Below are 14,276 nucleotides of genomic sequence, written 5' to 3'. Positions count from 1 at the left end.
ATGGCTCCTACTCCGAGAGCTATCCGACTTCTTGATGAAATCGTTACTGACGTACTTGAATGTGATATTTTCCACCACAGAGAGATTATCAGAAACTATTTAAGCTATATGTCTGGTAGTCTGCGCTCATTGTTATTTTCAAAATTGGATATGATATATGAGTGAATTTTGATATTCTATCTAGTCAGCACAATTTCTCGTTGGTTGCGTTTATGTTAAACAACGAGAGTCTGCCGGGTTCGATCCCGTGCTAAACTTTAATTCTGCTGGTCAGACTCTAATATTTGTGACTCCAAGCTGATCGTTTCCTATCAGAGTTTGCCAATTTAACTGATTTCATTGTTGTAACGGTTCCTCCATCAAATTGGCAAAAACCATCCTACACACTATGTATTATTCATCACTATATAAATATGATTTCAAATTTATCTAATATATAATTTCGAAAAAGACTTTGAAATTACTACGTATGTAAAAAGGTAATGTTGGTTGACGATTCTATAAGGTTTCGATTCGATATTTTTCTTTTCGATTCAAATAAATATGCTGATTAAAATGGAAGTAGATTATGCTGATTAGAATGGAAGCCGGAATTTTATGCTTTTACTTATGAATAGAATAAAACTAAGAAAGGATCTAATATTAAAAAAGGGGAACAAAATGGAAAAACATGCATTCACAGTTAATTTTTGTGTATGTGTTGACATAGACACCTTTGCTTCTATACCCCTCAAATAAGACTGTAATGAGATAATGATTTTCATCATGCATAGGATTGAGATTTCTTTATAACGAGCGACTAAAGATCATCACGCGTCGCTCCAATATGCAAACCACGCTAAAAATACTTATTTCGAAATATTCAGGTAGATGACGGAATATTGCACCGACAATTTGAGCCCCAACTTCTAAATGATTTCAAACCTCCAATATTATTTAACATACCCGCAAATAGGTATGACTTATCATGCAATCAAAACTCAATTGGTGGGCAGGTGTAAAACAAGTATAAAATTATCATACAATTTGCATTGAAAAAAAAAACAAAATTTAAATTTAACAGTTACGAAGATCCTCATCCAACCTTAACAAGTTATCTTGCAATGGAAACACCACTTGTGAGATAAACGCAACACCAGTAAGACGTGTTTGTACGTTCGAATACTGCGAAAATAAATTAAATAATATATAATATAAACTCTTATACAAAATGCGTCTGTTAATGTTGATTATTATTATTAATAAAATATACGCAAAAGTTAGTAGTGCTGAAGACGAGTCTGGAGAGAGCGTTGGGGAGCTTTATACGGAATTCGCAGACGACGAAGGAGATGAAGCCAGATCATTTTCCAGGGAGGCTAGATTATTTTCCTTCAGGAATCTTCCTGTGTTTTCTCTCTTGAAGCAGAATCCTGCTTTCAACTATATACCCGCCGACAGCGGAGATCCATTTGACTTCCTCAGGGATAGCTATCCTTTGCCGAAAGGTTTGTCCTATTCTATTTTATTGTTTACATTACCTATGTAGTATAAACTAGTCACACGTATGAGCAAACAAGTAACCCTCTCAATTACACAATATTCCACACATACTATATAAATAAGGTTTGAATAGTTCAAGCGTAATGGTTCGAAACTAATTCCCAGAATTTATTTATGCTTGGATTATTTTGGTAACGCTATAATACATATGATTATATATTTGAAAGCTTTGTATAGGTATATTTACTGTCTTAAAATAATAAATTTAATGCATTTTATAAACGGATCGAACTGGAAAATTGCTATTTCCGTGCGTAAGTTCTGAATACGTCAATTATATTAAATGCATGTCTATTTCAATTTCTGAATATTGTTTTAGGTCATGGTCGCATTTCAGCATTCAATTAATCGTTATTGATCTAACAATAAAATTGTCCATTTCTCGATTTGTTTTTATATTTTTTCCACACATACAAACATATATGTAGGTAGGACATATACTCCGCCTAAATGGAAAATGATGTAATTTATTCGAAAAATATCAATTTATTACCGAAAATGTGACTTTATCCAGATAGGTGATTTTCAACCAAATAATACGATTTTATCCTGAACATTTACATACATATTTTTCATGATTTTCATGATTTTCATCTTAATAATGTGATTTTTTATACATCCACTGCTTTAAAAATCAAATCTATTTTTATTTAAAAAAAATTATCATGTATGTAATTGAAAAATACGAACATTAAAAAAACAAATGAAGTACTATTTAATTAATATTCATTTTTATGTATTGAATAATTGTTTTATTTGAAAACGTTTACATTTAATTCAGATTTTTCTCGAAAACGATTCCGAATGAAATTTATTAGATACCTCCCTTATATGGCTTCGTTATAAAATAGTCCTTCTATTTATGTGGGCTATTTTTATGCGGATTCAGTGTTACACGGTTAAACAACTATCTGAGGAAAAATGCAGAAACAAAGAATGTAATGATTTTTTAATTGAATAATTAGTCAACAACTCTTTAAGAAGATAATGGGAGTAATATTTGCAAGTTCAGTTTTAAGAGGTCATTATCAAGTCATAAATATTAATGACTTCAAAATACTATTTACACAGTAGGAAAACCCGCATACATTTATCCAAACTTAAAATATATATGTATATAATACTTTCATGAATAGTCTTATACATATATCAGTTTACACATGGATATACAGTAGTTTATCTTATTTAAATCCAAACATACATTCATCACAATTAGTATTTATGAATAAATAAACAAATCAGTAACCTAAAAAAAAAAATTAACCCAGCTGGACTGGAAGCTTGCGGTCAAAATAACGGATCGAGCGTTTTATCGACTTTGCAAAAACCGGTCTGTCGTACGCATGTTTTTTTTGCATAATGATATTGATTTCTTTCCATGATTAGATGGTCCCTTGAAAGAGTATGATTTTGTAATAATCGGAGCCGGAGCTGCCGGTTGCGTGTTGGCAAACAGACTAAGCGAAGAGAATAATTGGTCCGTGCTGCTTCTGGAAGCAGGTGGTGCAGAGTCTCTATTAACCGATATTCCTTTGATAGCAGCTAGTTTTCAAAGCACCGACTATAATTGGGGCTACAGAATGGAGAAAATCGATGGCATATGTATGGGTGAGTACAAACGTAGTATAACTCATATTTTAGGTTATTTGCTGACGACATTAAAGTTTAAAAAAACCTCTTACATTGAAGATTGTATAAACTTACAAAAAGACTTGGACTCCTTCACTAACTTTTGTCTTAATAACCAGTTGTTTCTCAATGTTACCAAGTGTCCACATTAAAGTCTCTAGACTTACATATGTATATCCCCCATATTGTTTAATTTTCTTATCAATACTTAATAATTACTTGGGGTTGATCGTGTGAGAGACCTTGACGTTTTACTTGATAGTAAATTATCTTTCTGTTTTCATATTGATTTAATAATAAGCAAGGCATATTGGAATTTGGATTTCATTATTAGACTTTATCCAAGCCCTTTAGATCCCATCGTACCGGTGTCTTGCTTTTAAATACATTTGTAAGAAATCATCTGGAATTTGCTAGTACTGTTTGGAATGATTTCTATCGCGTATATGTATGCTAATAATTTAGAACACAATTAAAAAAATCCTTTCATACAGCAATTCCAAATTTCTTCACAATGGCCATTTTGTTTCCTTACAATCTAGGAGGAAAATTTATGATTTATTTTATTCGTCTAAGAATTATATAATTGATAGTCCTTATTTATTAAGTAAAATCTTATTCCAACGTCCAATCACATCCCTTCGTAATTATTAATTATTTCACATTAATGTCTGTTATACCAAGCATTCCTGTAATTCCATTTTATATAAGTACAGAGATATTGCTCTTCTTTTGACACTATTCCCTCTCATATTGATCCTTTTTTTGTTTCTTTTCTCACTTTAAATTTCTATTATTTCATCATTTTTCTTTGTAATACATATGTAGGTACATATATCCCACATTCACCATTATTCAATTTTCTTCTTTTATTTTTATTTTCATTGTTGTTTTTGATCTTTAGATACCTTTATATACATTTGTACATACATTTCGATGCTCTTTGTTTATGTTTCTTAAAATAAATAAATAACCACTTCAGAACAATTTGGCTCATACGCCATTTTGAATTTTTAAACTAAAATTAGCACGAATACGTATACATATTATGTAGTTCTGAAAACTTCTTAATGATTTATTTAAGGTATGGACGACCAGCGATGCAGTTGGCCCAGAGGAAAAGCTGTGGGAGGATCCAGTGTAATAAATTACATGATTCATACGCGAGGTAGAAAATTAGACTGGGACAGAATAGCACAAGCTGGAAATCCTGGATGGTAATCAAATTTTGCTAAGAATTAGTTGGATGATTACTACAATAATACAACAGTAGTTCATAATGCAAACTGATATAATTCAACTCGTAGATAATTTCTGAAACGTTCTACGCTATAGTTCTTTAGTAATTCTGTAATATATTTCAGGTCATATGATGAGGTGCTGCCTTACTTTTTAAAGTCTGAAAGAGCTAATTTGCAAGGCTTGGAAAGTTCTAAGTATCACAATAGAGATGGCCTATTGAGTGTTAGCGATCTACCATACAAGTGATTATTCCACCATATTCAAATCAGTTCTAATTTATAATTTAAGCTAAATCTGGTGTAACTTTTCAGGTCCCCTCTTTTGAGTTTGTTTTTCCAAGCTGCTTCAGAGTTGGGTCAAAAAAGGATAGATCATAATAAGCGAAGCAGTGGCACAGGATTTGCAACCAATCAAGCGAACATCTTTCACGGCAGAAGACACAGTGCGGCCAAAGCTTTTCTTCATCCTTTCAAACATAGGACCAATTTACATATCCTTCCTCACAGCAGAGTGACTAAAATTAACATCAGCAGGAAAACAAAGACTGTAAAGTCTGTAGAGTACATAAGAAACAGGTTGCAATATAAAGTTAAAGCTAGAAAGGAGGTAATAGTATCTGCAGGAGCTTTGGCATCTCCACAGCTGTTGATGCTCTCTGGAATAGGACCGAAGCCACATTTAGAGGAATTGGGCATACCTGTCATTAAAGATTTAAAGGTCGGAGAGACTATGTACGATCATTTATGCTATCCAGGATTGATATTCTTTTCGAATACGACAGGAACGAGCATCGTTGAAAGTAAAATGCTCAGTTTGAAAAATTTCGCTAGTTTGTTCAACTATGGAGACGGTCCTTTAACTCTCACTGGAGGCGTGGAAGGACTTGGTTTTATTAAAACGAACGTTTCTGAAGAGACTGCAGACCATCCAGACGTGGAATTGATATTTCTTCCAGGTGGAATTATATCTGATGCCAGCAATGCTGTCCGGAAAGGATTCAGAATAACAGATCAATTTTATAAAAGTGTCTACGGAGATGTGGTTGAAAAAGAGTGCTGGACAATGTTTCCGATGCTGCTGACGCCCAAATCTAAAGGATATCTGAAACTGAAGGACAGAAATCCATTCCACTGGCCCAAATTCTACTACGATTATTTTTCAGACGAGAGAGATTTGCGAGCTCTCGTCGAAGGCATCAAATACGCTATTAAACTATCTGAAACCAATGCTTTCAGAAGTGTTGGGTCTAAATTACACGACAAACACTTTCCAACTTGTTACGCCCACACTTTTGGAAGCGATGATTATTGGGCTTGCGCTGTTCGAACTTTAGGATCGACTCTTCACCATCAGATAGGTACTTGCAAAATGGGTCCGGTTTCCGATCCGGAAGCTGTAGTGGATCACGAACTCAAAGTACACGGTATTAAGAGACTTCGAGTCGCCGATACTAGCGTAATTCCTTTGCCGGTAACTGCCCACACTAATGCACCATCTGTAATGGTCGGAGAGAAATTGGCTGATATTTTAAAAGCAACTTGGAAATGATTGTTATAAATTGGGAAATTTCAAAGGTACTGGAAAAATTTGTGTTTATTTCCTATTCATATTCGGTTTTCAAAGATAGTATTTTTGTACTACAAAAACACAAGTACTATTTAAAATTAAAATTACAACACATGCCCTGAACATATTGCATAAGTACATACATATGACGTAATATTAACCCTTTGGCTGCTACGAGGTTTTTCAATGTCCAAGCGAAAAATGCTAACATTTGTAATTACTTTATAAAAAAATAAATATAATATATTTTTTTACATACTTGCTTCGCCGAACGCGCGTAATTTTTTTAATACTTTATATACAATTTTAAGAAGCAGTTGTGGACTCGCGCTCTCTCTTTCTGTCTTGCTTTTACATGCGTGCGTGCGAAAGAGATACCTACATATATACACTAAATAAGTTTTGACGATTGTTTCGAACGCATTATTTTTTTCAATAATCTATTTTTAGACATCGATGTATTTGTCGTTGTCAAAACAAGCGATACATTTGAAACAGGTAGCGGTCTTTCTCTCTTTCTTTCTTGGTTTTAATTGTGTATGTGTGAGCGAGACAAACAAGGATGCGAAGTTTCTAATAATCAAATAATTTTTCAACATGTATCATAAACATTTTGTATGCATTTCAGTTGCATTTGATTGATTGCACGAATTCGTGACGTCTCGTGACCTATATAATTGAAAGCGGATTTCTATTGTTTTTTGCCATTTATTTTAATTCTGCAAAATGATATCGGACAGTGAAAGTGACGAAAGCGAAATAATAGCTCCTCGCCGAGGAACTCGACAAATCAGCAGCTCTACTGATTCTGAAAATGAATTTATCGACAATAATCAATTCCCAAGTAATAACTCCTTATATGACTTTGACAACGAACCCGAAATTTACTTTGATGATGAACCCGAAATTGAAGAGCTTTTAAAAAATTGATAAATATTTATAAAGCTTGATTGAAAAATAAATATAAATACGTATATAAAAAAAATGTTTCGTTCCACTGATGCGCTGGCAAAGAAAGTATTGAAATACGACAATTAATGACGACAACGACGATCGTCGTAGCAATCTTCGCCGATTTCAAAACAACGATTTATCGTTGTTGTAGCAGTCAAAGGGTTAAGGAAAATTAATAAATCGTTTATTTATTATTTTAAATATATTTTTGTGTGACAAAAATATGAGTGTTGTAATTTAAAAAGATAAAAAATGTTTTGAAGCTTTATAATTAAATAAAATTAAGATACCAAAAGCACATCAGTTTGATTTAACATTTCCTAGACAAACACTTCATAAATAAGTAGAAAGATCAAAGTACGGAAACCCAAAATGAATAAAATAATAGTGTTTTCAATAAAAAAAACTATCCTAAATTTCGCATTAAGACGTAATATCCTATCTAATTGTTCACAAAGGAGATCTGGAAGTCTACAACTTTATTTCCTTTCAACCACTTCGATATTTATCGATAGCGGCCTCGTGAAACTACGTGCTAATTAATTATTCGAAGCTATAATAAATTTAATTAAGAAAATTATATCCCTTTTCGACGTAACAAGTGCCGTTATAAAGTTTTGTGATTTAGTTTATGCCATCGGTAGATAGATTTTACATCGAAATTTAGACTTAAAATAGTATTTACATATGTAGAACGTTCCAAAACTCAATTAAATAATATGTACAAGTTAGATATCATCATTTGATAGTTGTACCTCTGCCCGCACAGTTTTTTATCGGATGGCTCCTACTCCAAGAGCTATCTGACTTCTTAATGAAATCGTTACTGACGTGCTTGAATGTGATATTTTCCACCTCAGAGAGCGTAGATTATCAAAGACTTTTTAACCTACATATATGTCTGGTAGCCTGCGTTTCCTATCAGAGTTTGCCAATTTTACTGATTTCATTGTTGAAACGGTTCCTCCATCAAATCGGCCTAAACCATCCTACCCACTATGTCGTCATTATCTGAATTTAATTTATGTACAGTAAAATGTATGTACAAGTCTAAATCCATAGATGTGGATTAATTAATACTTAATTAAAAGTTTTTCAGCAACTCGAAATTCAGCCATTTATGTAATAAAAATGCTACAATGTCTGTAATTGACCAGGAAGGCGCATTGGTAGTCTTCCTGGTCTTTATCTATTTGAATTAAAATAAAATTTGGGCCTCACGGTGATGTTTTGTATTCACAGTTGGTTCTTGTTGATACATATACATCTATGTTATAAATATTGGTACTGGCTGCTGATGCAAGACATTCCCAATTTTTCTTCATATATTTTACTATTAGTATATGTTTTTTACACTGTTCGACAAATGACGACTTTTTTTTGGTTCAGAGACGAGATATGACTTTTCTTATAGATCTATGCCCAGTGACTTTTTTTTGGTTCAGAGACGAGATATGACTTTTCTTATAGATCTATGCCCAGTGAACATGAATCTGGTAATAAAAAATGTTGATTGGCTCGAGATTCGGAGATATACATACGTGTTTTTTAAATCTCGCGATTTTGTTGTTCGGTCGATGTCATTTATTTTATCGAGGTAAGCCAGTTTTCATTAGAATTTTTGTTATTAATCCACAAGAATAGTCGATATATGATTTTTCTAAGTAGAATTTTATTTAATTCTCATATAAAGACAATTTAATATATTATCACTATTAATTAAATTCAGATTCGTGTAAATACGAGAAAATACTAATACGAACTTTTAGCCCGCAATTTTACCGATTTAAAATTCAGTACACTTCCAATTAACCCTTTCAAACGAAAACAAAAAATAAAATAAAAACTATCTCAATAAACATGTTTCAATAGAAAATACTCTATATAAAATAGTATTAACATAGGAAAAAAATCCCAAATGAAAATACGTACTTTTGACTTTTGATTTGAAATGGACGACTACTTAGAGAGATTTGAAAGCTAAAAAGTACTAAAAATAAAAGATAAAATACCCGACTATATATTTCAATATTTATTTTGAACAGAAAATTGACAGATGTTGATACATCGACCGAACAACACCAAGATATAGAAAAATCGCGCGATTTAAAAAACACATACATATCTCCGAATCTCGAGCGAATCAACATTTTTTATTACCAGATTCGTATTTACTGGGCATAGATCTATAAGAAAAGTCATATGTCGTCTCTAAAGCATTTTTCGTGTCGAACAGTGTTATTGTTTGAACTTTTGTTGCTATTGTTTTATTTTTAATTTTTTTTTTTGTGTTTAATTTACAACATATTCTTTGCTTCTCCTTTGTTCTACATATTTTCAACCATTCTGGCGCATTAAGAGATCCCGTAATGCCACATTACTCCAAACTTTTAATAAATAAATAAAAAATTGACAAATAAAACTGTAACGACATAATGATTAATTTTCATTTTGCGTATGATTAAGATTTTTTCCGAATTTGTTTATAACGAACGACTAACGATCCTGACGCGTCCGATCACCAATGTGATATTATGGAAACAACACTTGTGATATTAACGCAACACCAGTAACACGTGTTTGTACGTTCGAATACTGCGAAAATAAATTAAATAATATATAATATAAACTCTTATACAAAATGCGTCTGTTAATGTGGATTATTATTATTAATAAAATATACGCAAAAGTTAGTAGTGCTGAAGACGAGTCTGCAGAGAGCGTTGGGGAGCTTTATACGGAATTCGCAGACGACGAAGGAGATGAAGCGAGATTATTTTACAAGGAGGCTAGATTGTTTTCCTTCAGGAATCTTCCTGTGTTTTCTCTCTTGAAGCAGAATCCTGCTTTTAACTATATACCCGCCGACAGCGGAGATCCATTTGACTTCCTCAGGGATAGCTATCCTTTGCTGAAAAGTTTGTTCTATTCTATTTTAGTGTTTACATTACCTATGTAGATTAAACTAGTCACACGTATGAGCGAACAGGTATCCCTCTCAATTACATAATATACATAACACACATACTGTATAAATAAGGTTTGAATAATTCAAGCGTAATGGTATGAAAATAATTCCCGCCATATATTTATGCTTGGATTATTTTCGTAGAAACGATCTAATACATATATGTATATGTGCATAGTTTAAAGCTTTGTATAGGTATATGTTCTGTCTTAAAATAATAAATTTAATGCATTTTATAAACGGATCGACCTGGAAAATTGCTATTTCCGTGCGTAAGTTCTGAATACGTCAATTATTTTAAATGCATCTCTATTTCAATTTCTGAATATTGTTTTAGGTCATGGTCGATTTTCAGCATTAAATTAATCGTTATTGATCTAAAAATAAAAGTGTCCATTACTCGATTTATTTTTATATTTTCACACATATACAAACATATAGTTTATATAAATATAATACATATAATTGACCATATAAAAAGAAATTTGGGTAAATGATAAATGGTGTAATTTTATTCGAAAAATATCAATTTATTACCGAAAATGTGACTTTATCCAGGTAGGTGATTTTCAACCTGATAATACGATTTTATCCTGAAAATGAACATACATGATTTTCATCTTAATGATTTGATTTTTTATATATCCACCGGTTTCAAATCAAATCTATTTTTATTAAAAAAAAATTATCATGTATGTAATTGAAAAATACGAACATTAAAAAAACAAATGAAGTACTATTTAATTAATATTTATTTTATGCTTTATATTCAATTGAAAATTATTTCAATTGAAAACGTTTACATTTCGATTCCGAATGAAATTTATTAGATATCTCCATTATATGGCTTCGTTTTAAAATAGTTCCTCTATTTATGTGGGCTATTTTTATGCGGATTCAGTGTTACACGGTTAAACAACTATCTGAGGAAAAATGCAGAAACAAATAATGTAATGATTTTTTAATCGAATAATTAGTCAACAACTCTGAGACGATAATGGGAGTAATATTTGCGAGTTCAATTTTAAAAGGTCATTATTAAGTCATCAATATTAATGACTTCAAAATACTATTTACACAGTAGGAAAACCTGCATATATCCAAACTTAAAATATGTATGTATTTAATACTGCCATGAAAAGTCTTTTATATCAGTTTACACACGAATATACAGAAGTTTATATTATTTTAATCCAAACATACATTCATCACAATTAGTATTTGACAATAAATAAACCGATCCTAAACCCGGCTGGACTGGAAACTTGCGGTCAAAATAACGGATCGACCGTTTTATCGTCTTTGCAAAAACCGGTCTGTCATACGCATGTTGTTTTTTGCATAATGATATTGATTTCATTCCAGGATTAGATAGTCCTTTGAAAAAGTATGATTTTATAATAATCGGAGCCGACTACAATAAGCACCGACTACAATTGGGCCTTCAGAATGGAGAAAATCGATGGCATATGTATGGGTGAGTGCAAATGTAGTATAACTCATATTTTCTGCTATTTGCTGACGACATTAAAGTTAAAAAAAATCTTTTCTATTGAAGATTGCATATTCTTACGAAAAAAAGACTCCTTCGCTAAGTACTGTCTTAATAATCAGTTATTTATCAATGCTACCGTGTTTCCGTGTTTCTCAAGTGTTTCCACATTGTATTCTCTAGAGTCTAGACTTATATCCCCCATATTATTTAGTCTTCTAATCAATACTAAACAATTACTTAGGATTGATCGTGTGAGAGACCTTATCGTTTTAATTGATAGTAAATCATCATTCCGTTTTGCATATTGATTTAAAAATAAGCAATGCATATAGGAATTTGGGTTTCATTTCAAGACCATCCAAGCCATTTAAATCCCATAGTACTGTTGCCTTGCTTTTCAATTCATTTGGAATTTGTTAGTACTGTTTGGTATCCTTTCTATCGCGTTCATACATATATACATACATTCATATGTTAATAATATTTAAATTTAAAAAAATCCATCCATCTGCAATTTCCAGATTTCTTCACAATGATCATTTGGTTTTCTTACAATCTAAGAGAAAAATTAATGATTTATGTTTTTTATTTAAGCTTTTGAATTATATAGTCCTTATTTATTAAGTAAATGTCCAATCATATTCCAATATCCAATCATATCCCTTCGTAATTCTTAATTATTTCACATTAATGCCTGTTCTACCAACTATTCCTGTAATTCCTTTTGTATTCATAGATCTTTCTCTTCCTTTGACAATGTTCCCTCTCATATTGATCCTTTTTTTGTTCCTTTTCTCACTTTAAATTTCTATTGTTTCATAATTTTTCTTAGTAATACATATGTATGTAGGTAAATATATCCCATATCCACCATTATTAAATTTTCTTCTTTTATTTTTATTTTCATTGTTGTTTTTGATATTTAGATACCTTTATATATGTATAAAAAAATTTATATATAAATAAATAACCACTTCAGAACAATTTGGCTCATACGCCATTTTTAATTTTTAAACTAAAATTAGCACGAATACGTATACATATTATGTAGTTCTGAAAACTTCTTAATGATTTATTTAAGGTATGGACGACCGGCGATGCAGTTGGCCCAGAGGAAAAGCTGTGGAAGGATCCGATGTAATAAATTACATGATTCATACGCGAGGTAGAAAATTAGACTGGGACAGAATAGCGCAAGCTGGAAATCCTGGATGGTATTCAAATTTTGTTAGGAATTGTTTCCATGATAGATCCAATAATACAACAGTAGTTCATAATGCAAAACTTATATAATTCAGCTCATAGATAAATTCTGAAACGTACTACGCTAAAGTTCTTTAGTAATTCTGTAATATATTTCAGGTCATATGATGAGGTGCTGCCTTACTTTTTAAAGTCTGAAAGAGCTTATTTGAAAGGTCCGGAAAGGATTTGGAATATCAGATCAATTTTATAAAAGTGTCTACGGAGATGTGGTTGAAAAAGAGTGCTGGACAATATTTCCAATGCTGCTGACCCCCAAATCTAAAGGAATCCAAATCTGAAACTGAAGGATAGAAATCCATTCCATTGGCCCAAATTCTACTACGATTATTTTTCAGACGAGAGAGATTTGCGAGCTTTCTTCGAAGGCATCAAATACGCTATTAAACTATCTGAAACCAATTCTTTCAGAAGCTTTGGGTCTATATTACACAACAAACACTTTCCAACTTGTTACTCCCACACTTTTGGAAGCGATGATTATTGGGCTTGCGCTGTTCAAACTTTAGCATCAACTCTTCAGCATCAGATAGGTACTTGCAAAATGGGTCCGGTTTCCGATCCGGAAGCTGTGGTGGATCACAAACTCAAAGTACACGGTATTAAGAGACTTCGAGTCGCCGATACTAGCGTTATTCCTTTGCCGATAACTGCCCACACTAATGCACCATCTGTAATGGTCGGAGAGAAATTGGCTGATATTTTAAAAGCAACTTGGAAATGATTGTTATAAATTGGCAAATTTGAGAAATTTGAGAATTTGTATTTTTGTATTTACAAAATCAGAGGTACTATTCTTTAAAATTAAAATTACAACACATTCACTAAACATATTTCATAAGTATGTGGTAATATCAAGGACAATTAATAAATCGTTTATATGTTATATTCAATATAGTAAAATTCTGAAACTATCAATAGTTTTTAATTAAAATGAAACTCCACTTCATAGCTACGTAACAGTTTGATTTAATACTTCTATCAATTCAAACGGCGACAAATTGATCGGCGACCAATTGATTCAGCAATAAATTAGCTTATAAAAGTCTCTCAATTATTATATCATAATCAAAAACGACTAAAAATATCTAAAGATAGTGTTTTATCTCACGAAGGTGTATTTTATTTACTATATGGGGTATTTATTGCCAGCAGCATGGCTTGGTGGTTGGGCTTTTGCCTAGCACCGAGAGGCGCCGGGTTCGATCCCATGAGTTGACCTCGCTTGAAAAGAATTTATTCTGAGTATATCTGTAATGCCACTGGTCAGTCCTGGATATTTGTGACTCCAGGTCGATCGTTTCCTATCCAGAGTTTGCCAATTTTTCTAGTTTCATTGTTGAAACAGTTCCTGCATTAAATAGGCTAAAACCATTCTACTTTTTATGTCACCACTATTTGAGTATGATTTGTGTATAATAAAATTTATGTACAGATTTCAAATTCATAGATGTCGCGTTAATTTCGAGTTTTTCAGTGTCTCGATTCTGATGCATTGTTTGCGATTGGTCAGGAAGGTACGAATACATTTATAAGGCCTCCCTGGTACATATGTACATATATAATAAAAATAAAAATTTAACTATATAGTCAGTAGCGAGTCGAAATTGGACTAGA

The 14,276-nt window shown here is 32.0% G+C and overlaps 1 protein-coding gene and 1 pseudogene across 1 annotated transcript; both read left to right on the top strand.

Annotated features, from left to right (window-relative positions):
• LOC143915916 (glucose dehydrogenase [FAD, quinone]-like) lies at positions 1-5,961 on the top strand. Its single transcript, XM_077436735.1, has 9 exons — positions 1-131; positions 185-237; positions 774-866; positions 956-1,006; positions 1,260-1,487; positions 2,929-3,150; positions 4,256-4,388; positions 4,536-4,655; positions 4,725-5,961. The coding sequence occupies exons 1-9, from the start codon at positions 1-3 to the stop codon at positions 5,959-5,961; spliced, it is 2,268 nt and encodes a 755-aa protein (XP_077292861.1).
• A 6,905-nt stretch (positions 5,962-12,866) lies between these two features.
• On the top strand, positions 12,867-13,383 carry LOC143915915 (glucose dehydrogenase [FAD, quinone] pseudogene; annotated as a pseudogene).
• Positions 13,384-14,276: the final 893 nt, after the last annotated feature.

This window comes from Arctopsyche grandis, chromosome 8 (assembly GCF_051622035.1).
Source record: "Arctopsyche grandis isolate Sample6627 chromosome 8, ASM5162203v2, whole genome shotgun sequence".
NCBI classification, from domain to species: domain Eukaryota; kingdom Metazoa; phylum Arthropoda; class Insecta; order Trichoptera; family Hydropsychidae; genus Arctopsyche; species Arctopsyche grandis.
The sequence above is the reverse complement of the archived record's forward strand: the minus strand, read 5'-3'. Positions and strand labels throughout refer to the sequence as shown.

Excerpts from the sequence above, each read along its gene's own strand:
- LOC143915916 (XM_077436735.1), top strand. The coding sequence starts at position 1 with ATGGCTCCTACTCCGAGAGCTATCCGACTTCTTGATGAAATCGTTACT. Across the intron at positions 1,007-1,259 it reads GGTGGGCAGGTGTAAAACAA|TTAGTAGTGCTGAAGACGAG; the intron begins GTATAAAATTAT and ends TATACGCAAAAG. Across the intron at positions 3,151-4,255 it reads AATCGATGGCATATGTATGG|GTATGGACGACCAGCGATGC; the intron begins GTGAGTACAAAC and ends GATTTATTTAAG.